Below are 25,334 nucleotides of genomic sequence, written 5' to 3'. Positions count from 1 at the left end.
CGTTCCTGTAGAGATTTTGAGGTAACTGCTTGACTTTGAAAGGTCATTATTACTGATATTAATTTTCTGCAGGGCTGGGTGAAATCAAATCTGGCTGTGTTGAATTAGTTAAATCGGCTTCCAAATTAACTGGTTGATAGAGTAACAAAGTAGACCATTACTTTTTATAAATGGAAATTTGTATTTTGGATAACTGATCCATCTATTAGTAGATAAAATTATGTTTGAGAAAATGTGTTTTTACTCAACTTACCTTTGTGTAATACTGTGATGTTTATCAATCCGATTAATTAACTGGAAAATATACAAAACCAGGACATTAGAAAGACAATTAATTTTTAAAAGCACTGTACATTTTAATTATAGATTTAAACTATTTCTTGTTGCAGTGATTACAACAATACCAATAAAACAAATAGAAAGATATTTAAGTTTTGTTCACTTTCATTTCATTCAAGCACTTTTTACTTATTAGGCAGAATGGGTTCAGGAATACACCTCAGACTGGATGCCGATTCATTGTAGAGAATGACATGCATGAGATTCGGTTATCTGTATGTAAGCTATAATTCTCCTGACACTGTTCCACCAACAGGTTGAGGTTTAAGAATTTAAGATACTAGAATGGGGATAAAATTGTTTATTTATAAAATTCTTTATAAATGTGAAACTATGAGACTATTATAAATCCTACAATATTCTTTTAAGGCATTTTGTGACCATAAAATCAAATATTTGCATTGTGATTCCAGTAAAACCTTAGGAGTCTTCTGCCTTTCTTACTTTTACAAGAGAAATGCCCCCAGGCAGACAAGCATTCATACACACCCTGTTTATTTCAGGTGAATGCTTTGGGTTTGGTAATAGTGTTTCATCACCACTGATTTGTGTTGCAACATCTCGTGCAGTGCAAGTATCGTGTGTACTATTAATTCACCTCCGCAGAGTTCTCCTGTGATGAGTCAGCATGGTAAAAGCTATTCAGCCACTTTCAGGGATTCCTCATCAACACAAGAGTGCCACTGCCGGGAAATGTGGAGAATAAAAGTGTTTACATTTAATGAAGTTTAAATTTAGTTTGGATTTTTATCAAACTGTTATTTGTGATTATAGCTCTGAGTTTGTGTTATTAGGATTTTAACATCATGTTTTAAAACTTTGGTTACATTAATGACAGAAACAGTTACACAAGATTCATCAGTTCACAAGGTTATATCGAACACTGTCTTGGACAATTTAGTGTCTCCAATTCACCTTACTTTGCATGTTTTTAGACTGTGGGAGGAAACCCACACAGACACCGGGAAAACATGCAAATTCCACACAGAATGGACCCGGACCGCCCACCTGGGAATCAAACCCAGGACCTTCTTGCGGTGAGACGACAGTGCTACCCACTTAGCCACCATGCCGCCCTTTTAGCCCTGAGTGATACTAACTCATGTGATACTATGTGACATGTTTTATTAGAAATGTAAAGCCAGCATTTGGTATCCAATTTCAAGGGTACCAATAAGCAATCTGGTTAATGCAGTTGAGTGGAAAAGTCTGCATACCTTTAGAACAAAATTTAAATTAATATACGTTTAATTTATAAAGACAAGGCATGTAAAGTCATGGTTCAGTGGATATACTGTAATCACAAGTTAAAATTATAACGATTTTAAATGTCAGTACAGTTATACATTTATACTATGCATACAAAAAACTGTTATTTCATTTTAATGGTAATTTTATTCAGCTTTTATTTAACTAACAACTGTTTTACCTAAAACTTAGACTTATTTCACTATATTTTCACTGTCTTTCAGTCCCAATGACTTGGGCCCACCAAATATAGCAGCATTTCCGTTGATGAATTGTCAATGTACAGAATTTATTACCAACACTAAATGGCCAAAGACATGTGGACTCCTGACTATGAGTTTATTGGACTCATTTGAAAACCAAGAGTATTAAAATAGTCTCCCAACAATATTTGGACCAACAGTTTATTAACTTATAGACTCATAGACTTGTGCATTTAATGAGAAGACCCATAGGGCTTTAGTACCACTAACTCTGCCATTCATGTAATCTGCAAGAAATCCCATTTTCCCGGCCACTTGGTATGCAGATTTTATTACACATTAATTACTTTTAACTACTAGCAAAAGTGTTATAACAAAATAGACAGAGTTGTAAAAAAAAATACATTATTACATTAAAACAAAAAGACAATGGTCTTACAGTCTAATGCATTATGAATGCACCATGATTGTGTTCAACAGAGCAGCTACTGTGGCTCAAATTGCAGATTATTTTAATACTGGTGATGAGGTGAATTTGTCACGTACGTTAAACCCTTCTGTGTATTAGGCTGTGTAGTGTGAATTTGAATCTAAGGTTCCTAGTATATTATGGCATGGTATTGGGTTGAAAAGTGGTTTATACACTACCCAGTCAAAATTATGTAGACAGCCCTTTCATTTATTACTAAGAGGTATATAAAAGTAAGTTGTATGCTTTTAACTTTGTGGCAACAGTTGGGGATGGAGCTTTTTGGTTTCAACATGACCGTGACCCTGTTTACAAAGGTCCAAAAAATAGGGTTTGTTATGTAAACACCCCTTTTATTTATTACTAAGAGGTGTAAGTAGAAAGTAAGTAAATAAGTTGTATGCTTTTAACTTTGTGGCAACAGTTTGGGGAAGGAGCTTTCTGGTTTCAGAATGACAGTGACCTTATGTACAAAGGTCCAAAAAACAGGGTTTGTAGAGTTTGGTGATGAGGAACTCCAGTGGCCTGCACAGAGCCCTGTGTGCCAAGCATTCATGTCCAACATCAGTGCCTGACCTTAAAATGCTCTTTACACTGAAAGGGCACAAATTTCCACAGAAACTCTTTAAATGCTATTATAGTTTGGGAGGGGGCTCATATTTGTTTATTAGGATTTTAACGTCATGTTTTACACTCTTTGGTTACATTCATGACAGACACACAGTAGTTACTCGTTACACAAGGTTCATCACTTCTCAAGGTTATATCAAACACAGTCATGGACAATTTAGTATCTCCAATTCACCTCACTTGCGTGTCTTTGGACTGTGGGAGGAAACCGGAGCACCCGGGGGAAACCCACGCAGACACGGAGGACATGCAAACTCCACACAGAAAGGACCGGGACCACCACACCTGGGGATCGAACCCAGGACCATCTTGCTGTGAGGCGACAGTGCTACCCACTGAGCCACCGTGCCGCCCTGGGGGCTCATATAGTGTATTGTACAGTGTGTATGCTTGGAGTGCTCTTTAAGTGCATTTTATACAGAACAGTGGCTCACAGCAAGAAGGTCCTGGGTTTTGATTTCCAGGTGGAGTGTTCTCCCCGTGTCTGTGTTGGTTTCCTCCCACAGTCCAAAGACATTCAAATGAGGTGAATTAGAGATACAAAACTGACCATGACTGTGTTTGACTGTAAAGACTTGAACCGATGAATCTTGTGTAACCAGTAATTACCTGTCTTGTCATAATTGTAACCAAAGTGTGTCAAACATGACATTAAAATCCTAATAAAATATAAAATATGATGACATATATTGGGCTGGAATGCTCATGTTAAGAGTTTTTCCTGAGTATTTTGCTGTTTTAAGTAAGGATGTTTTGCTAGTGTACGGTGGAATGGTATGGGGAATCCCCTAACCTGTGTTCAGTGACCTGGTTTGCTCATGCGCAGTTCCAACTTTCTTCTGAAGTTTCTCCCAGCTTCAGAAGCTAGCCAGGTTTATTAGCATTATCTAATGTTTCGACAGTTTGTGTAATATTTACTTTTATAAATGTGTTCTAAAGGTATTATTAGTGTTACAAGACCAATTTAAAGAGTCAAAGAAAGTTTAAGCGTCGAATTAATCCAATAAATGGACTTTTATGTGAGCAGCACGGGTTAAAACTCTTACCTGGTAGATTTTGTTTACATTTTGAACCTTCGCGTCTTTTTAACGTATTAGCTCAGAGCTAACCTGAGGCTATTCGGATATAAGCTAAACAATACCGCTCAGTAACCGACTTTACAGTCACATTTACCCTCAGACTGAGGTATTAACCCCCTGTACCAACTACAGAGGTACTTTGGAAGGACTATAACAGCACAATGCGTTCAGATATAAACATTCTAGCAGCTTCGCCCCTCAGTTACCGAACCGCGGTCCACACGTCCAGCTGCACAAGTTCACACAGAACTGAGCTACAGTTTCCTCTTACACACGTTAATCCAGCCGTGTCATGAGCTTGTTCCCTAGCAAGAAGGAACGGGGACACGCTTCCGCTAAAAATACCTGTCTACGACTATATTTGGATTGGCTGGAACACAATCAAAAAGCTAAAATAAACGGACCCGCCCCGGCAATGAATGAAGGATCTGCTATCACACACCGCCGGGCCGCCCGCTGCTATATTTAGCAACAGCGCTTGCGTCAATCACGCGCCTCAGTGCGTCAAGCCCTCACCCCGCCCCCGGCAGCTGATCATTGGCCAGAATTAGACCGCGGCCAAGAAATTACGCGGCGGTGATTGGCTGGTGCGTGTTTACTGTAGTCGCTGTAAAGCCGAGCTCAATTTAATGGTTTGGTTAATGTGCACGCCGCAATTCTTTTTTTTTAAGTAAACCCTAAATCAGACAGATTTTAGTTCATTTATTTATCTGCATTAACTCTGTCGTCCTAGTTGGGGCAAAAGTCTCAATAAGTCCCACGCCACCCGAAAAACAGGGAACCATATATTTACACCGTTATTCACTTAGACTTTGGGGCAGTTTAAAACAGCCAGTCCGCCTGGGCACAGTGGTAGCCTAGTGGGTCGAGCTTTAGGCTATCAATTGAAAGGATGAGAGTTCGAATCCCAGCTCTGCCATGCAGCCACTGTTGGGCCCTTGAGGAAGGCCCTTACCCCTGTGTGCTCCAGGGGTGCAGTGCAATGGCTGACCCCGCGCTCTGACCCCAGAAAGAATTTCATTGTACTGTACACCTGTATTACAAATGATGTCATTCTATTATTGGCATGTTCTGAAAAGGTGGATTGGGACCAAAGTATTTGGAGGAAACCCATCAGACACAAGGGAAACATGCAAAACTCAAAGACTGGAAACAAACCCTAGTCCTCATTACCCATGTTGCTCATTGGCACCCTTTTTAGTTGGTTCTACCAACTCCTCAATGATAAATCAGGACCAAAGACAGGGGTACTGACTACTTTAAATTGACCCTGAGTGTGTGATATATCCTGCAAAAGATTTTATATGTATTTTAAGACTTTGGCTTTATACAGGGCATATTACATAAATTAAAGTCACCAGTTGGCCTTAGGGTCTGTGACCAAAAGTTACTACACAGAAAACATAATTAAATATTATCTTTGCTTACCATTATTATCATTACTATTATTATTACTATGATTGTTGTTGTTGCAAAATATATTTATAGGAGTAATAAAAAGTTGCTTGACAAGCAAAGTTTGAGAATTTTTAAAAATCCTTTAATGTTTATACTATCTAAAAATAAAACTAATATTTGGGTATATTTACGAGGTTAAACTTGTAAAATACCAAATTCTGAGATTTAACTGAAGGTATCAGAACTGGAACTTTGACTGTAACAGTAAATTCAAATCCAGGACCTGTCGCTTTTATAAACACGCCCTACCGCGCTGTTTCATTACAGTGAGGGCTTGAAGACTAAACTCTCTCTCTCTCTCTCTCTCTCTCTCTCTGTATACTGTACAGTGAGCGGCTGATCGGGGGTGCAGGCTCGACGTCATCTCTCCCATGGCGTCACATTGACGTAGCACATACCAGGCTGCCTATGTAGCAGACAGGAGCGCATAAATGTGCTATTAGACTTTCTTACTCGCTCAGCGCGCCACATAAACAAAGACACATTGGTCCGGCGCGTCTCTACTTTCCTTTACTTTACTACCACAGTGGAGCTCAACAGACAGCGGAGTATTTTACAACTTTCATTTCAAGATATTAACACACATATCTTTATATGTATTTTTTTTTTCTTTTTGTAAAACAATCCTCCACTTCTGTATACTTTATTCATTTGTATTTTTGAAAAAGTGCAAAATTCTGGTGGATATGCACAGGGAATTATTAGAGGTCTAGAAACATATGTAAAGACGGAACCGTCACAGCAAACAAGTAAGTTTTGAACTTTTTCATTCATTTTTTTTCTTTTGCGCACTGAAATTACAATACATCACACATCACAGAACATTTTCTGATTTGCCTTGCCTTAATAAATATATAAATGTATTGTTTTTATTGAATAGTCATTATTACTGCGATGTTTTGACTCCGTTGAGAACTTTTTTTTGCCTGTGCCTTAAAATATATATTTTTTAAAAACCCATAAACTCTGTCAGGAGGACCTTTCAGAGCCAGACTGATGGCACTGAGTCCTGATTAAATTTACCAAAGGGCGTCATAGTATTGTCGGTTGTCATGGAAATCAGATGCCGGCTCAAAACCAGCGCTCAACCGGGAGGCAAAACGCGCACCGCCGCTCCATTAGGTCCGACTTATAAAGCTTTTTTCTTTGTTTCAATCATTCATACAACAGCGCTTACAAGTCAAGTAATATCTCGTTTGTTTTGTGTATTATTATTAATATTAGTAGTAGTAGTAGTAGTAGTATTTTCCAATAAGATTCTCGGGTTTGAACAGACGCAGTTTGGTGCTGGAGATTGTCGGAGCGCAGCCAGGCTGTGCGCACCGGACACAAAGTGCGCTCACATGGTTTAACTCTGCTGTTGTTACTCTTTTTTGTTTGCTTTTACTATTTGCATCCCATCCTTAATCTAAATGTGATTGAAACCACATAAACGTGTAAAAACTGAGTTTATTTTTGCTCGGAATTATTTTGCGTTAATCCTAGCGTACTATAATTAAAAAGTGCGCGCAATGACACATACACGCTAACATTACTATATATTTTTTTCCTTTTTTTATAGTTAAATGTAACATTATTATGAATATCTGCATAGCCCAATAGGCTCTTTAGGAAATCAAAAATGACTTTCTAGCATCGCCAGAATAATACATATTACATGTTTACCAGGGAACCTTCACAATTCGTTCCACATGTAAATCACTTCCAAAGGTGTAACAAAGATAAATATGATATTTAATTAGATTCTGGTACACTTTATGCTTGTTTAACCAATGCCACTCGAAGTACTTAGTTAAGGAATAACTTCACAAGCGTTTGTGTCTAAAAATCAAGATTAGGAGAGTGCCACATGCTTTTTCTGAGAGTAGCCTGCATGCCACATGTGCCACAGTGCCGTCCTTAATCTATCAAAAAGGTCATTTGCATTATTTTAGTCTATTTAGTCTATTTTTTTGTTTGTTTTATACACCATGATGGGACATATGTTGTAAGCAAGGTATTATAGTGTGCTATGTGTATCATGTTGGGATCATGTTGCACACATGATACTATAATTTAGTACGTGGTAGAAAGAACAAAACACTGACATTCCATTTTTCATTAATATTTTAGTAATCTCAGTAGCAATCACACCCCTTTATAATACAAACCTTATCCTACACACATACTGTACAAGAGGACCAAGATCCCCATATGTTAAACTAGCCTGTATAAAGTTACTCAGCGCATGAGTGCAACTTATTCTCTTAGCCGGATAATTTACTGTATTAGAACATAAAAATTTAGTTGTATTCACTTTAAATACAGGTGCCATAGAATATATGTTTCCACACAAAATGTACTATCATAGGAACAATTAAGATCTTCAAGGGCAGAATACTTACTTTCATAATGTTCCAACCTTAATGTTTCTATTACAGGTGACAAAAGCACAATCTACCCACTGATAAGTGAGTGTGCCCAAAAACCACAGACTAGGACCTTTTCTAAGAGACACCCACAGAGGCCACAATGGTTCTCTCACATAGTGTAAATCTATCAACAAAGAAACTTAAAAATACTGTCTTATCTTAAGGTTCTTTAGTAAACCCAAAGTGTTTTGGCATTGCTTTAGATTTTTAATTTCCTAAAAAGTACATTTTTGGATATACTGTGGCCCTTGTATTAAATGTTTAATACATGTGCCCAAGTATTGAATGTTGTTCGACAATTACATACATACATACAAGGCAATCAATAAATTGATACAGTGACTAAAACTGACTCTACTGTAGCTTTGCTATTTTTTCCTTTGCAAGAAAGGATGCCCTATTTCTAAACTAACTTCTGATATGCTTATTGTATCCAGTGTACAGGTAGTAATGTTAGATTTAAAGGTCTAAATATGCTTAGGACACAACCTTGAGGAATCCTACAGAATTATGTTTTTACCTTTAATTCCCAGTCTACAATCTTTAATAAAGCTAAAAGTGGCTTACTGAAATGTGATAGGGAAAGTGTGAGGGAAAAAATTGCTCTTCCTTGACTCCTCTTGCACTGTCAGGTCCCGTTCAGCCAGCTAATTTACTGTACTTGTGTTATTTTTTCATTCATTTTCTTTTCAGCTCTGTCTCTTTACTTGTCTGTTTGCTGGATCTTCCCTGCAGGGCTTATTGTGTTGGGAGGCGAGCGCGTGCTTAAGGGCTCTCATACGGTTCTCTAGGTTACCGGGGCTCTTACACACACACACACACACACACACACACACACACACACACACACACACACACACACACACACACACACACACACACACACACACACACACACAGACCCTAAACCACTCTTTAACATGATTGCAAACCTCTTATCCAACCCAACATCTTACTTTAATGAGTAAATTCATGACAGGCACACTTTTAAGAATAAAAATCCAAGAAAATGTTCCTTGATTTTTGAATCCCCTAAGTAACTAATTTATTCATACCCCTATGATCAGGGTAAACACTTCCCACCACAACAAATCCTCTACATAATGTAAATATATCAGTTGGTTCTCAGTGGCAGTGGCATCTAAAGTGGATGCCACAAGGGTGCTACAGAGTCATTAGAATTTCATCAATGTGGTTAAAATGTATGTTTCCAAACATAATTTAATTATTAGTAGCTGCATTAATACATTAATAGTAATAATTGTATTATTAAAAATATAGATGGAAGCCTTAATATGAATATGTGTATGAGGTTTAGTGAGTCATAAATGGAATGCCGAGGTTTTGTAAAAAAGGACATTATTTATATTGGTGTCTTGACTTAGCTGACCGTACTCTAGGGAATCAAAGCCCTTTATTTTTAGGAGTAGCCTACACTGAACATAAAGTAAATGCTAATTCTAATCTGAGAATACCATGTATTCATAATTTTCATTTTTTATTTATTTGTACAGTTTCTGCTACAAAAGTCACAAAGAAGTATTTAAGTCATTCAGGTCCAAACCCCATTATGAACTTTGACTCAAATGAGACTCATCCTCATTGCGTGGCATGGTTATTAAGTGCAAAAAGTTAAAAATTTAATTAAACATGAAAATAAATTACACATGGGGTTGCAAAATAATCTTTGCCTGTTATTCACTGCAGAAACCCATGACATGAAGGGTGGTTGATATAGCCAAATTTTGCATGGAACTGAAGGAAGATAAAGAATATATGTAATATCCCACTGGGAAAATCTATTGCGTTATTTTAAAGCAAAAAAATGTGCATATCTTAAAGTTTTTTACATAAAAAAATTACAAAATTACAACAAATTTACATCATTAGAAGTAAAATACATAACTAGTTAGTATATATTAAATGCAAGTTCAATGTCACAAAATGTAACATATAGCTCCATATGTGAGACAAGGATCATAGTTTAAAAAAAGCCAATGTGTAAATGTTTAAAAAGCCTGGAAAACGTATTGTTTTGGCTGTGTAAAATCTGATTGGGATGCCCACCAGTGATGAGTGTGTAAGGCTCTGTATGAACGCAGGGAGAGGGCGCTACTCGCTTTCTAATTACTCCACTCAGGTACAGACGTTTAATAAGTAAGTAATATTTAGCCTATAAAAGATACACGAATTGTCTAAATCTATAGGAAAGATAAATCCTGGTCTAAAAACATAAATGCGTTTTATGTATTTAATAGACGTAATTCCAAAGTAATGCAGGGTAGTTTTCTTAATAGTAGTCTCAGCTTTTTAACAAGTGCAAAAAATGACCTTGCTTGCACTTTTTGCATTGCAAAAAACGTTTAGGTGTGATCTTTTGTTAGCCTAATTATATTAATTTCGACCTAGATGATTACATTTTTATTTGTATTCAAGAAAAAATAGGGCATCTAATGTAAACAGGCACAAGCATGCGTTTTATTATATTTAGATGCTGTATGCAACGTTGTATTCCTATTTTCGGATGTTTGCATTTACTCATCATGTGAGAGCTATTTCTTCCTGTGTGTGCACGCTTGTTTGCGGCTTTTGCGCACTCATACCAAGATTTAAATCGTTCATCACTGAAGCAACACACTTCCAAACCGTTTGCTCAAATCTTTGCATAGTTTAACTGCATCTTCATTCTGCGCCATGTGCATCAGGATAAGAAGACTCGTTTTGTGTGTGTGCATTCACCTTTGTGTGCATGTTTCTGCTTTTCTAATGACTATTCTGGTTGTTTTGCAGCAGCCCCAGGTTCGGAAGAGCGCCTGCAGTCGAGCTCTCAGTCCCGTCTCCAGGACACGTGCACCGCCGCGCGAGCCGCTACAGCCCCGAACCCCCAGCGCGCGACTCCGCCCGCACAACCCAGCACGATTCAGCGAGCACGAGCTCAACCAGGTAGCGTCTTCACCCACTTATTCCGGTTTTATTTACAGCATAATGTCTGTCTGCTGTAATAGATACAGTCCTACACCTCTACACTTCTACCATACTCACTGCAAAATGTCCTATTATTTCACCAGCTACAGTGTTGCACCACAAACAATGTTTTAATTCTACCAGCCACAGTTTTGCACCCCTACACTTTTACTATACTTACTGAAAATTTTTCTTTTATTCTACCAGCCACAGTTTTGCACCCCTACACTTTCACTATACTTGCTGAAAAATGTTCTTTTATTCTACCAGCCACAGTTTTGCACCCCTACACTTTCACTATACTTGCTGAAAATTTTCTTTTATTCTACCAGCCACAGTTTTGCACCCCTACACTTTCACTATACTTGCTGAAAATTTTCTTTTATTCTACCAGCCACAGTTTTGCACCCCTACACTTTCACTATACTTACTGCAAAATGTTCTTTTATTCTACCAGCCACAGTTTTGCACCCCTACACTTTCACTATACTTATTGAAAAATGTTCTTTTATTCTGCCAGCCACAGTTTTGCACCCCTACACTTTCACTATACTTACTGCAAAATGTTCTTTTATTCTACCAGCCACAGTTTTGCACCCCTACACTTTCACTATACTTATTGAAAAATGTTCTTTTATTCTACCAGCCACAGTTTTGCACCCCTACACTTTCACTTTACTCAGTGCAATATGTTTTATTACACCAGCCACAGCTTTGCACCCCTACACTTTCACTATATTCACTACATCTGCTACATTCATCTACTTTACTTTAGTAGCCACTGTTCTACACATCTAAAGTACACTTACTATAAGATATACTTTTGCTCTTACAGCCACACTTCTAAACCTCTATAGTTGTATTATACTCACTTCAAAATATTTACAGTATATTCATTTATCTTTATCATATAAAACTGATTGTGCCCTTTCATACATTTAAAAATTAGATTAGATGTTCTGTTTAGCATCTCTGCTACCAAGTTATTTGAAGACAATAAACAATATTTATTCATGTTAAGTTATTTTGAATCACTAAACCACTTTTTTAGAATTATGCTGTCAACTACATAAATCTATTCCTTTTTTATTTTATTAAGTTTTATTTATGCCTAATTAAATAGTTTTATTAGTAATATAGAAATTATCAAAAAATGGATGAAAAACTCATTACAATTATAGACAAATACTGTAATGTATTTGATATTTTTATATGATAGATTTATATCACTGATGCAATGTGGTGTTTTTGAGTCTCACTTTTGTCAATTTTGCCATGACAGAAATCAAAAAGGTCTCTTTCCAGCAGTCTACCTATACCATATACTAACTGGAGACAAATCATAAATTATTTTCAGTCATTGCATTGAGTATAAATGTTTATTTTTACTTTGAGATAATTTTGTGTGCAATATTTGGTTAATAACTTTAGGAAAACGTAAATCTTTAATCATATTTCTTATGACATTTATTTTTAGGATTTTAGGCCTTATATATTGTATATCAATGCTTAAATATTTAAGGACAATAATATACCTATAAATCTGCAGTAGCAACAGTGAACACAATTACAGTTTGTTTAATTACTGTTTACAATTTTCATTATCAGAGTGCTTTTGAAAACAAAATGAAACTCATATTTAGGTGTGGCAGGATGTTGTGCAGAAATTGAAAGGTTAAACTTATGTGTAGACTGGAATGAGTATAATTAAGTAACTGAAAAAAATCCAGTTTTGTAATATAATTTCCTTACTAAGTTATTTGTTTATCATTTATTATTTTAAACCATAGTCTGTTTTATTTGCTGTATGGTGCTTTGAAAGAGTCAGCTTTGTACATGTGATGTGTGCGTCGCGTGTTTCCTCATGCACATTTTTACATCATGGTTTCATGTCTGTGTGTCTGTGCATGTGTGTGTGTGTGTGTGTGTGTGTGTGTGTTTGATATGTACGTCATGAATCTTTTACGTTAGATCGATGGCACTGTGACAATGAACAGGAGGTCACAGTCAGTGGAACAGCTGCGTTTTGTCCATCTAAAATGCGCTTCCCGAGGTTAGAGTCTCTCTTGCCTATAAGCCACTTTTAATAAGCTTGTGTGTGTATGTGTGTGTCACTATCAGTAGTGTCTGTGGTTTTGACTTTTCTTCCACACACTAGTCTGGTCTTGTGTGCTTGGACTAAGCTGATTCCTATTTTGACTAGTGCTGACGTGAATTTACATTTAGTGAATATGTGACATTTAATAATCTGCGTTATTTATTGGTTAAGAGAAAGAGGTTGAGAATAATTGGTATAAAGGGTTGAGCTGAGGTTAACCATCATAAAGGGGAGATTTAGGTTGAACTTTTTAATTTTCAGTCTTACTTAAATTCATGATGAAAGGACTTCATGTGTAGGATAAGGTCACTTTGGAGTGGATATCTGTATAAAGAGCTGAATATTTAAATGAATAGTTTTTAAAATTCTGCAAAAATTTAGTATTTTGGCGGGGGATGAAAAGATAAATAATGTTGCTATTTGTACATTTATTTTTAACTAAAGTCAGTGATAAAATTAACACTATTTTTATTTTGCTTGACTATAAATTATAGTTATTTAACACTGTGAACAATCATAACATGTCGAGTCGACCAACAAGAATTATATAGTTGCGCATAAATAAATTAGATTAAGTAAAATAATACTAATTTTATCTTTAATAAATCCCCATATATTGTTATGCATGCTAAATAATTACATTTCCCATGTTTTTGTTGCTGTCTGTCTACATAGGTTATAAAGTCATTTTAAAGTGATAGTGTGTGTTGGGCTAATAGATGTGTGGAGATGCACAAATGACCTGAGAGCATGAATGAACCTAATATAACCGAATAACTGAATTATTTATTATTTATAATATTATTATTAGTAGTAGTAGTAGTATCTTGTTGGTTTACCTTTTGAGAATGTGTTAGAATGACAGGATGCATTAAAAAGTATCACAAACACACACACACACATACACAGGCTCATAATGGTACTTGTATATTGGTTGGTGGGGATGCAACAAGAAAGTCTGAGTCACTCTGACAGTTTTGTGAAAAGCTCCTCACAACACTATGACCTTAGGCTGTTGCCCCCTCTGTTTCCATGACGACAATAGGGCCACACACCCCCAGCTTTGTTTTTGCGATGAAGATAAAACTGTGTGTGTTATATGGTCTGTATAGCAAAGTTTACATCCATGCGTTCATTTCTGAAGTCAGATGCCAGCAGTTTTATCAAAACTGTGCTTTTGTATTAAAAATAACTACTTACTAGTAGCTACCTTTCTATTTTTATTATTATTTGATTTATATTTTTACTACAACTAATAACTATATTATTATTATTATTACCACTATGACTACCTTTACTACTACTATTTTATTATTATATTTATTATTATTATCAATTTTTATCATTAATACTACTATTATTATAATGACTATTATTATTATCACTGTTGCTATTTTATTATTACTATTTTTATTATTATACTTGTCATTTAATTCTATATGATTAGTCCATTGAAAATGCACCAATCATAACTGTAATACATTAAGACAATTTTACTATGGCTTTGTAATTAGTTTTGGATTACGCACACACACACACACACACACACACACACACACGTAGTCTAAAGTTGACATACACTTGTAAAGTACCTCCATGTCTTGGTAGTCTTGGAGTTGAATTGAAATGAATTTGAAAGCATACATATACACACAAATATTCATACATACACACATACATATATAAACAGAATAGGCAATTGCAGGGGCTAATGCATGGTAGTCTGTGGCAGTTTACAGCCTGCTTGACTGTTAACAATGTTACCTGTCTTTTAGAAGCTTTTAGCATACCTGTATTCTTGTGGTTCTAGGGTATCATCTGATCATCCCAGCAAAGAGAGCACTATTCTTTGTACTTTTTATATGATTACAGAGAAGTTACCAGCTACAGTCAATCATATTCAGTAACAGGAAATTAGAACGCAATGCCACAAACTTGATGACACCACCAAATTTTAACCAAGCAAATTTCCACAACAAATTTTATGTTTTTTTGTTTCATTCAATCACAGAAAAACAAAAGTAGTTGCAGTTGTGTGCATGTGTACAGCAAATAAATAAACTGTCACGTCATCTAAATTTACATAGCTACATAGCTATGTAAGTTATCAACCTACATAGCTATGACGTGCAAGAAGCGCACTGAGCGTCAGTGTATAAACAGAAAAAGACAAACACACACACACGCACATATACATACACTTGGACACACTAGGAGTTTACACACACAGGTAGCAATATTTGTATAGGCTGCAGAAGAAAAACACTACCTGTTCCTGGTTACATTGGTGGCCAAGAGTTTCCTGTGCCATTTGTCTTATTATTTACTTATGATGCCTTCTGATATAGGATAATATTTCAAAAAATGGGAGTGGTACAGGGTTCACCTAATGTAGATTTGAAAGGGTTGTCAGCATGTTGGTAGCAGGTTGAAGCTGACCATTTTTAAACCCTTTTTTTTCAGAGCTGCACCCCAAAACCTTATGCATGCCTGCTACTTAGATTGCCTAAATACTAGTGAAACATGTTTGGCTGGTAGTGCTGATTGGTTAAATTTTGTGTGCCACCTGTTTGTTTTGGACCTTTTTCCTGTTGTCAGAGCTTCCTTTGCAGCCATCCTTTTAAAAATAAAATACATTTAATTGTCAGTTAAAATGCCCTAAAAAATTTAATATTTTGCATTATAAGCTAGTATAAGTGCATTTGATTGATAATGTGCTGGGGTGCAGAGTCAAAACAAAAACATTCGTTCATGAACTTCCTACTGGACTGGAATTTGTATACTAACCCATGTTCCCAAAGAGAAAAATGCTTGTCCTAACTCTTTACAAACCAAATAAATGCATCTTGTTTGCTCACTTAATGCAATGACGTTCAGAATTTTGCTTTGTAAGCTTTATCCCAACATTCAAAACATTTCTGTTTTTCTCCATCTGTCTCTATAGACATGCCCTGTGTTCAGGCCCAGTATGGCCCCGCACCTCCAGGGTCCAGCTACTCCGCCCAGTCCTTCGGCTACCACAGCGAATACCACAGTGGCGAGCTGATGGCACCGGACTACAGCAAGTGTGAGCTTGGCGGTGGGGAGATCTCAGCTGCTGCAGCCACCACATCACTGCCCAGCTTTAATGTGTTTGTCGAGGGCGGCTTTGAGCCCAAACCCTCTTGCTTGTACCAGGTGCCAGCACCACAACGGCCCATCAAGAAAGAAGAGGAAAGCTACGCATCCGTTGATGAGACACTGGCCTCTAGTTCCATGTATTTTAAGCAGTCGCCGCCCTCGACTCCGTCCACGCCAATTCACCCTGGCCCATCTTTTCTGTGGGAGGAAACTCATGGCATGCCTCATGTGCCCCAGGCATGCCCGCGTTTCACCCATTTCTATGATCAGACTCCACAGCCCGTGCCCACATCCAGCAGCTACGAGGCGCCCATAGGCCTGCCAATCCGGCCCGAGCGCTCTCCTTCGTCCTCCTCTTCTTCAGCGCATCCACCGTCTGGCCTGGAGGCTCACTCACATCCGCACTCACATATGTATGCACTGAATGTGGGCAAACCAGGAGGTCTGGGATTCCGTTCGCTGGGCATGGGCCCGTGTCCGCCGACTCTGCTGTCTGAGAGTCTGCCGTCGCCGCCCGGTCGCGTCACATCCGGAGAAGGGATGTGCGCTGTTTGTGGAGACAATGCTGCCTGCCAGCACTATGGTGTACGCACCTGTGAGGGCTGCAAAGGATTTTTTAAGGTAAGAAGCGGTCATAACAGAGCATCTCATTGCTTAGATTGCCTGAATCAAAACACACCCAATATAAATGAAAGTGATTTGACGAATGTGTCTGCTGTTATGGTCACACATCTCTATAAACACTATAGATTAACTGGATGACATGATGTTATCTTATATACACTACAGATCAAAAGTGGTATCCTCAGTAAATACCTCAAATACACTAGGCTGCTAATAAAACAAATTTGTCTAAAGACACAATATGCTGAATGCTGTAAATGTAATTTATTCAGTTCACATTATTAAAATGTCCTATAAATGTAACATATTTGGTACAGATTGGGCTAGCACTGTTGCTTTACAGCAAGAAGGGCCTGGGTTCGATTTCCCCACCATGAATTCAGGGTCCTTTGTATAAGGAGTTTGCATGTTCTCGTTGTGTCCATGTGGGTTTTCATCCAGGCGTTCCGGTTTCCGTTTCAGGTCAGAGGTAGTAGAAATTGCCCTAAGTGAAAGTGTGGTTGTGGGTGTGATGGACTGGCGACCTGTCCCGGGGTGTCTCCTGTCCACAGCGACCCTGACCAGGACAAAACAGACAATGAATAACTGTCTGGCACTGACTGATTAAAACACACATAATGAAATATATGCTGTGGTTTTAATTAAATAATGTTTTAAATGCTTTTAAACAGTATGCTTACACATATTGTATAGCACTGGACAAACCTGATGCCCATTTGATGCTAACAATCATTATGATAATTAATGCTTTTCATTTAAACACAATTCTAAAGCTTTTTGTCGCACTTTAGGGTGTATTTAGGTTGAATTAGCCGCAAAAGCTGCACTGCAAATGTAAAAACAGGTTGTGCAGGTTGTATATAATTAGATGGCGTGCATGTGTGGGGCGGTGTGCGTTTGTGCTACGGAGGGGCCATCCCGGTTACTGGTGTTAATTATGTATTCATTAGTGTTGCACTCGGTAAGAGTGGAGCTCTCGGCTGAAAAGAGACACACCACGCTCGTCTCTCGAGTGTGTGGTTCAGGGTTAACTCGGTATTGTTAACATACTCACCGAGCTCTTTTACCAAGGTTGTAGACTATTGTGTGAAGAGAAAGATGGGATGATGAGAGCAGGGTGTGTGAAATATCTGGGTGCTTAAGGTAACAAAAGTTGACACCATTTTTAGTGTGATAAGGTAGTTTTAGAAATCCATGTGCTGTCACGTACGTCGGCGTGGAAGTAAAAGTTCCCACAGTGATGTGGTTCTATTTGAGGTGTAAGTGAGCCATAGCTTTGCTCAGCGCTGTGTGTGTTGTGTCAGTATGTGTGTGTAGCTGAGGGCTTTCGCAAATCTTCTGAACGGCGGTTGCCACGGAGCCTGAGAGCATCGTCTCCCCCGGCGACGAGCCAGAGGTGTGACAGCGGCGCTCACTTAAAATACAGCGGCCTGGAGCTGAAGCCAAAACCCCCTAAACACACACACACAATGACAAGAACCATAAGTGGCCAATAAAATACAGGAAAAAACAATTTAAACCTCATTTGAATCTAAACTTCTACATTAAAAGTTGAAAAATGAAAAGTTTTATTACATTTAGATTTTAATTTAATATAAATATACTTCCCCTGCTTTCAAATACTTTCAAATGCTGCAGGAGTACAGCAGAGTAAGACACACAGACAGCAAAAAAAAAGAGATAATAAGGGGTGGGGGAAGCTGTTGGGCCGTAGATAATTGAATATGGCCTGTAGTCCGGCACTAAAATAATTTATCCGCATTCAATTAGTTTCACAATTTATTTTTATTTACTAATTAATAAAAAAGCAGGGGTTGGTGGGCCTCAGGCCTTTGTGGCCAACAGAGAAAAATACACACATTTAAAAAACATGAATAAATTACGCACGCACTTATACACACATATTGGCAAGTCTGAGACAATAAACACGCACTAACACACACACACACACACACACACATATTGATAAGTCGGACAATTAGCACACAGACACACGTCGAGCTATTCATTTATTTCCTACCACATTAACACATAATGCAAACATTAGTGGGTGAATTTTAATGCTGCCCATTAATTTCTATTTCCTTTCCTGCCAGAGTACTTTCAGACATAAAAACTTATATACACAATGTTTGTAAATATTTAATCTGATTTAAATACAGAAATCATTGCAAAACATTGTGCCTAATGGATTGTCTAAATTGGACATATTCACCCACAAATTATTCCAACGTTAATTGCCGGTTCATTGTTTGGTCCGGTGCGGTTTTACCCAGTCAAATGCATTACGACAATCTTTTCCCATAAAAACTGTCTGATTTCTGTATAATTTGCATTATTCGCTGTTTTATTGTAACATGCAGGTAATGTCTTAAATATCAGGACATTTAAAACTCCCTGTTCTCTGTTTCACTCATCTCACTCATAGTTTGCACAGTGACTCATAGTGTGCCATGAATGAAAATATTTATTCAGAATATTTACCTAATACACAGGCAAAAGAGTCGACTCATATATTTAAAAAAGCCTCCTCCACAAGACCAGGAAGAACCCAAGTCGCTCCGTTTGGCCCCGGCTCTGCGCGGACAGCCTGCGAATCAATTACACGCACACACGAGTGTGTCAGCTTTTATTTTGTGTGTAGTGAGGAATGAAGCGTTAAAGGTGACACGACAAAATGAAAGACACGTGGATGGCCGTAATACAAGACATGATAGCATTTGTAGTATTTTTGTAGGGAAAACACATCTGCGTCCACACACACACACACACACTTAACCAATTAATGATGACCCAGTTCCATGTCTGCTCTTGAACAAACACACACTTCTAATTACACACTCGGAGGGGAGCGAGAGACCCGCAGGAAGAGAGAGAGTAAAGAAAGACGAGAGAGATAATCCCTGATTAGGAATGGAGGAGAGGCGGGCAGAGCGGAGGGTCCCTGAGGATCTTGGATGTGCGACGAGGCCTTTAGCACATGTTACATGTCATGATTCCACAGCCGCTTGTCTGGACCAGCCCCCCGGACCTTGCTGTGCGCTGGGCTGCAGTGTAGTGTGTGCGTGTTTGTGTTGAAGTGTGTAAGGGATATATTTGGTTTTGTTTAGTTTGGTTTTTTTTTTAAACAACATAAGGATTTTTTTTTGTAACATTGAAATTGTAGAGTTACAATAAAAAATAGAACCAAAGGTTAGGACCTTGCTCGGATGTCCAACACTGGCAGCTTGGAGGGGTTGAGACTTGAGCCCTGATCAGTAGTCCAGTACCTTAACCACTGAGAGACAACTGGGATGTTTGTCTGTAGCTAAAATAATTTATTTAATAAATCAATTAGATTCATCAGGTTATATCACCATTATTAGATATAACAATATTAGAAACAGCTAAATGTTCCCCCTATATATATACATATAAAATGTATGTATGTTTTAGAACATATGTACATGTGGCACGGTGGTGCAGTTGATAGCACTGTTGCCCCACTGCAAAAAGAGCCTGGGTTCAGTTCCTTGGCAGTCAGGGTCCTTTCTGTGTGGAGTTTGCATGTTCTCCCTGTGTCTGCATGGGTTTAATTGTGGTGCTCCGGTTTCCTCCGACAAGTCTAAAAACATGTAGTCAGGTCTTTGTGTGTGTGTGTGTGTGTGTGTGTGTCCAATATATTAGACCCACCGCAACCCTGACCAGGATAAAGTGTTGGTTAAACAAACAATGAATGAATGACCTGCATGAAACTCGAAGCAATGTAAGTCTTTTTATGGAGAGTGCAAATTTAAGAAATGTCAGGGCTATTTCTGAACCGGCTATGCGACTGGCATTAAATTGCACAGAAGACTGTGGCTGACGTTGATTTGTAGATGATACACACATCTGTTACACATCTTTACAGCATTTAGCGGATGCTTTTTTTGAATCCAAAACTTACAATTGTGCCTGAATACAATGCAAGCAGTTAATGGTTAAAGGACCTTGCTCAAGGGCCCTACAGTGGCAATTTGGCAGTGGTGGGGCTTAAACCAGGGACCATCTGATCATGAATACTATTGGTACTACTGGTACTGTAACCAGAAAGAGATCACCACCCACTTTACAGTCTTTACAAAGGGTTTAAAGCAGGGGTTCTTAACCTGACCCAGGGTTTTTTAAATTGCAAAACACACACCTAAAACCAAACCCCAGTATTAAATAATAAACCACGTACCATGGAGTTTCACAGGTAGCACAGTAATGCAGCAGGAATGGCAGTGTTAGATTCTCCACCCGTGTTACTGAAGCTAAATTAATGCCTGTTTTATAAGAGAAAAGTGTCATTAACAAACAGACAAACAGCCCTGGACAGAACCACCTACACCTTTACCCTCACTATTAAATCCAGATTCTCTTGATATGCAAATTGAAAATGCCTCAATATTACAAGCATCACCTAATATGGAGTTCCCCACTCCTCTTCCCACTGCCACTATAAAGTAAATATAGAACCTTTATAACGGAAGGTTAAGAGCCTTGCTCGGAGGACCTAGAGTGGCTTTTCAAATGATTGTTGTTGGACAATCTATAACAAACTCGTCAAACTAGTAAAATGTCTATTCCAAACTGTTGATATAAAGTTGGCATATTATGTATTTTATGTTATTAATTTGATATACCTATGAGAATTAGTGTAGCTAAAACACCTGAACTCAACAATTTGGATAAGTGACCACATATTTTGGCCATATAGTGCCGTCTCTTTGTCGATGAGATTTTCACCTCTGCAAACTAACTCATACTGATAAATTAAATGCGCTCAAATGAATGCAATTTTGAAATTACCCAAGCAAGACCAGCAAACAGATGACATGAACTGGTCTTACCCGGTGGGAGATCTTCATTTTGGATATGTGAGGGTGTATGTGTGTGCTCAGGGCGAGCCTTTAGACAACAACCAGCCTACTGCTACTGTTCCTCTGTGTCCTATTAATTTAAGCGAAACAAAAGAGATGCCCTGCAAACCCGTTCGGCTCTCTGCGGGTGCTGCGTATTCTACAGTATATGTGCAAAAGAGTGTGTGTGTGTGTGTGTTTAATGGACTTGTTCACTGGTATGGCACAGGGGCTCAGCTGGTATTGTGGGTCCTGATGACCTGGGTTCGATCCTCGCCACTGCTTACAGTCTGTGAGGGGTTTATCATGTTCCTCTTGTGTCTGCATGAATTTCCTCTTCATACTCGGGTTTGCTTTTTAAATGCATGCATAAGGAGAATGGACAGTATTAAATTTGACCAAGATGTGAGTGGGTGAGTGAATTTGTTGCCCTGTGATTCCTGCCTTGCACTTAGCGTTTCTACCAGACATAGAGAAGCGTACCTTACTTGTCCTGCTTCACCTTGTCTTGTTAAAGAAGGTGGCCATTCTGCCCCCTCTACAAGTAGTAAGAGTAAAAATCTATTGTCCAGAAATTATAAGTTTGAATGTCTGAGCAACTAGTGGCCAGGAGTCCTGGAGTGCATAACTGGTGCTGCTTTTTGGGTGACAAAAATGGTTTTACTGTTTTGCTTATCGATTAAAGTGATATTATCCAATCTTCCAAGCCCCCTAGCTGTCCAATGATGTTCACATGTCTTTAAGGATGCATATACCAGCTCTCATTTATAAGGGAGGTTAAGTGCATGGAAACTGGCAACAACTAACTTAAATATAACAACTAACGTTATAGTTAGTACAACAAAATGCATTTAGGTGCAGCTTGAGGAATTATTGCTTTTAACTTTGTATATGCAGCCTAGTAAATGAAGTAAAAGTGTTTGCTTGAGAACAATAGCCTGGAAGAATTAAAGCTCTATAGCAGAATGCAGTATGGGATGGCACAGTTGTGCAGTGGGTAGTATAATTGGTATTTTGTAGCATGTAGCATACAGAATTTGCTACCGTACATTAGTGAACTGTGGAAATTCATAATACATAAAATTCATATTTTATCTGTTCTCCAGTGTGATTGTGTCAAGGCTCCTTAAACAGTGCAGTGGATATGGTGTGGTGTTGGACAGGCTCATCAATATCAAACCTTGATCAGGCTGATTTGATTTTTGTAAATGCTTCTAAGCTGAAGGGGAGAAGAAAGACACATCATGGTGGCCTCATGCTGAAAAGAACCCCAGAAAGGCCATAAATAGGTTAAAAGAGAGAGGCTTTCATTAAGGAAAGTTAATGAAAACCTTGACTCTCGCTGACAGACATCCATTTCATTAAAGCAACATTAAGTAACATTAAAGTTTTCTTTTTTCATTATGTCCCCCAACCACGCTGGTAGCCGTCCTAATTTGGTAATGAAACGGGTGTGTTTTTTTCTTCTTGGTGTGATTACAGCTCGATTAAATGGGCAGCAGATGTCGCTTGTTAAATGTTTTTGCTTTTGTTTGTTCTGTGAGTTCACCTAATTGCAGCCGAACTCATGGGTCTCACGCATCTTATCATTTAGCATTGAGGTCCCAGTGTACTATACTTCATCTTTAAATAAAATAGTTTTTATGGCATTCTTTAATAAGTTCATTGGAAAAGTAAACCAGCACAGTTGGACCTGTAGCCTGTAAAGCCCAAAAGCTTGAGGTGACCCATAAGCTTGCCACACATCTCCTAACATTCTTACAAACTGTAAGAAAAAACTGCAAAAATGCAAATTATGAATGCTCTATATTTTTAGGCTACAATAAGTCATTTCCCTATTGTGGTGCACTTTGGGAAATCATAAATGGGCTAGTTGTGCAACATTAAGCTTTTATTTACGCCTATAAAAACAATTTGTGCAATTAAAGTGTTTATGGAGTCTGTAAGTCCAAGTCTTTATGGACCTTGCTTCGTCCACAGGGGTTTATTCTTGTGGGAACTAAAAAAAATACTTCCCCAAACTGTTTCCAATGTTGAAAGTATATAATTGTATGTACCTGGTAGAAATAGGTGTGGCTAAAACAGCTGTAACTTAAGTCTATATCATAGCAGTCTTGGATATTTAATCATTTCTGCAGAAACGATTGTGGATTCTTCAAAATTGTGACAAAATCTGCTGGGTCAAAAACGCACATACAGCAACAGACTTAAAAGCTCAACGTTTCCATGCGTTTGACTATGATATGCAAAAAAGAAGTATCTGCTATTCCATTTGTCTATTTGATAAGCCACAAATTTCAGTCACGCTTTAAGATGCCAATTTTCTCATGGCTTTGGTAACCACGCTTGACCGTGGACAGTGACACCTTTACTCTAAAGGCTGCTAATACATGCTGGATCTGTTTTAGGTGGCTCTTGGATTCTTCTCAGCAAACGACTGTGTCGTGCAAGCACCAGCTCATTGTAAAATATCTCTGGATTTTCATAAATGTAATGGACATTGTTTGCATTCAGTCGCAGATCCAATTAAATCCTATCAAAATTAACTGCTGTGTTATATAGCAAATAGATTTTTACAAATACACATATTTTGTTTCTCGTGTTATCCACCTCACACTCACCCTTATTGTCAGTGGCTCATGCTAATCGCTCGGTCCCTCCTGCAGGCGAGGCATGGTGAGAAATTAATTTGATCAAATTACCCCTCTGGAGCTTGAGCCGTTTTTTTTTTAAACATTGTAATTAAATTCTGACCCGGAGGCCAAAAATTCTTCCTAAGTCATGAGGAAAAAATACTTATCATTGCTGATTGTTTTATCTTCTGTGTACTTGCAGAGGACAGTGCAGAAGAATGCAAAATACGTTTGTCTGGCCAGTAAGAACTGCCCGGTGGACAAAAGAAGACGGAACCGCTGTCAGTACTGCCGTTTCCAGAAGTGTCTCAGTGTGGGCATGGTGAAGGAAGGTAGGTCCTCTTAAATACACCTTATAGTCTGGGTTCTCAAATTCAGATAAGAGGAATACATGGGTGTGTGAGATCTAGACCATGGTGTCCTTAATTTTCATTATTAACTATTTTTTTACCTATGGTGAAGATTAATAATAGTTTATTTTTATGTAGAAGGTAGAGAAACCCCTAATAATTAATTAAATGTGGTTTCAGCCACAATTACTGACATAGTTTAATGAATAACCTGCACAAAGCCTTGATGCCAACCCTATTAAACAGCTTTGGGATAAATTGGAACATTGACTGTGCTCTCAGTGGTGCTGATAGCGGTGCTATCGGCCAGTCAGGCGTCTACATACAAACAGGATTGGCTGTGCCTGGTGGAGTAATAGCCGAGAACCAGTGATGGATTGGATCTGCAATCTACAATCATTATTGCTCTGTATCTATAAAAAATAGAGCACATCTGATAATTAATTAACTTATTTATTAATTGTCTGTTTTACCACCACTTTATCCTGGTCAGGGTTGCTGTGGGTCTGATTCATTGGGCGATAGGTAGGAAACATCCCAGACAGGTTGGCAGCGCACACACACATTCACAGTTGGCCTGACTGCATGTATTTTCATTTGTGGGAGGAAACCAGAGCACCCGGAGGAAACCCACCCAGACACACGGAGAACATGCAAACTCCACACAGTAATGTCCCTGTCCACCTGGCCGAGGAATCTAACCCAGTCGTTTCTTGCTGTGAGGCGACACCGCTACCTCTGACAATTACATTTAATAATTGTCTACAATTTAAATTTGTTGACCATCACACAATAAAGGCCATGTAGTCGCTTCCTATGACCCCCGATGGATCTGTGGTTAATTAG

The 25,334-nt window shown here is 38.2% G+C and overlaps 1 protein-coding gene and 1 long non-coding RNA gene across 3 annotated transcripts in view; one reads left to right on the top strand and one right to left on the bottom strand.

Moving 5' to 3' along the window:
- Positions 1-4,258, bottom strand: part of LOC134301322 (uncharacterized) — a 53,919-nt gene extending 49,661 nt beyond the window's left edge. The window contains exons 1-3 of the long non-coding RNA XR_010007437.1: positions 3,936-4,258; positions 938-1,022; positions 254-294 (exon numbers count right to left, since the gene is read on the bottom strand). This is a non-coding gene — a long non-coding RNA (uncharacterized LOC134301322). The remainder of the gene's footprint in view (positions 1-253; positions 295-937; positions 1,023-3,935) is intronic.
- A 1,642-nt stretch (positions 4,259-5,900) lies between these two features.
- nr4a3 (nuclear receptor subfamily 4, group A, member 3) overlaps positions 5,901-25,334 on the top strand; it is a 31,372-nt gene continuing 11,938 nt past the window's right edge. Inside the window, exons 1-4 of one of the 2 annotated variants that reach the window (XM_062985392.1) lie at positions 5,901-6,175; positions 10,628-10,780; positions 15,844-16,640; positions 24,341-24,470. In XM_062985392.1, the coding sequence (XP_062841462.1) occupies positions 15,846-16,640; positions 24,341-24,470 (925 nt within the window). In that variant the 5' untranslated portion in view covers positions 5,901-6,175; positions 10,628-10,780; positions 15,844-15,845. Of the gene's footprint in view, positions 6,176-10,627; positions 10,781-12,772; positions 12,855-15,843; positions 16,641-24,340; positions 24,471-25,334 lie in introns of those variants that run through there. The other variant, XM_062985393.1, reaches the window with a different exon arrangement.

The sequence above is a fragment of the Trichomycterus rosablanca genome, chromosome 23 (assembly GCF_030014385.1).
Source record: "Trichomycterus rosablanca isolate fTriRos1 chromosome 23, fTriRos1.hap1, whole genome shotgun sequence".
In the NCBI taxonomy this organism is placed as follows: domain Eukaryota; kingdom Metazoa; phylum Chordata; class Actinopteri; order Siluriformes; family Trichomycteridae; genus Trichomycterus; species Trichomycterus rosablanca.
Note: the sequence above shows the minus strand (reverse complement) of the source record. Positions and strands in the feature narration are given on the sequence as shown.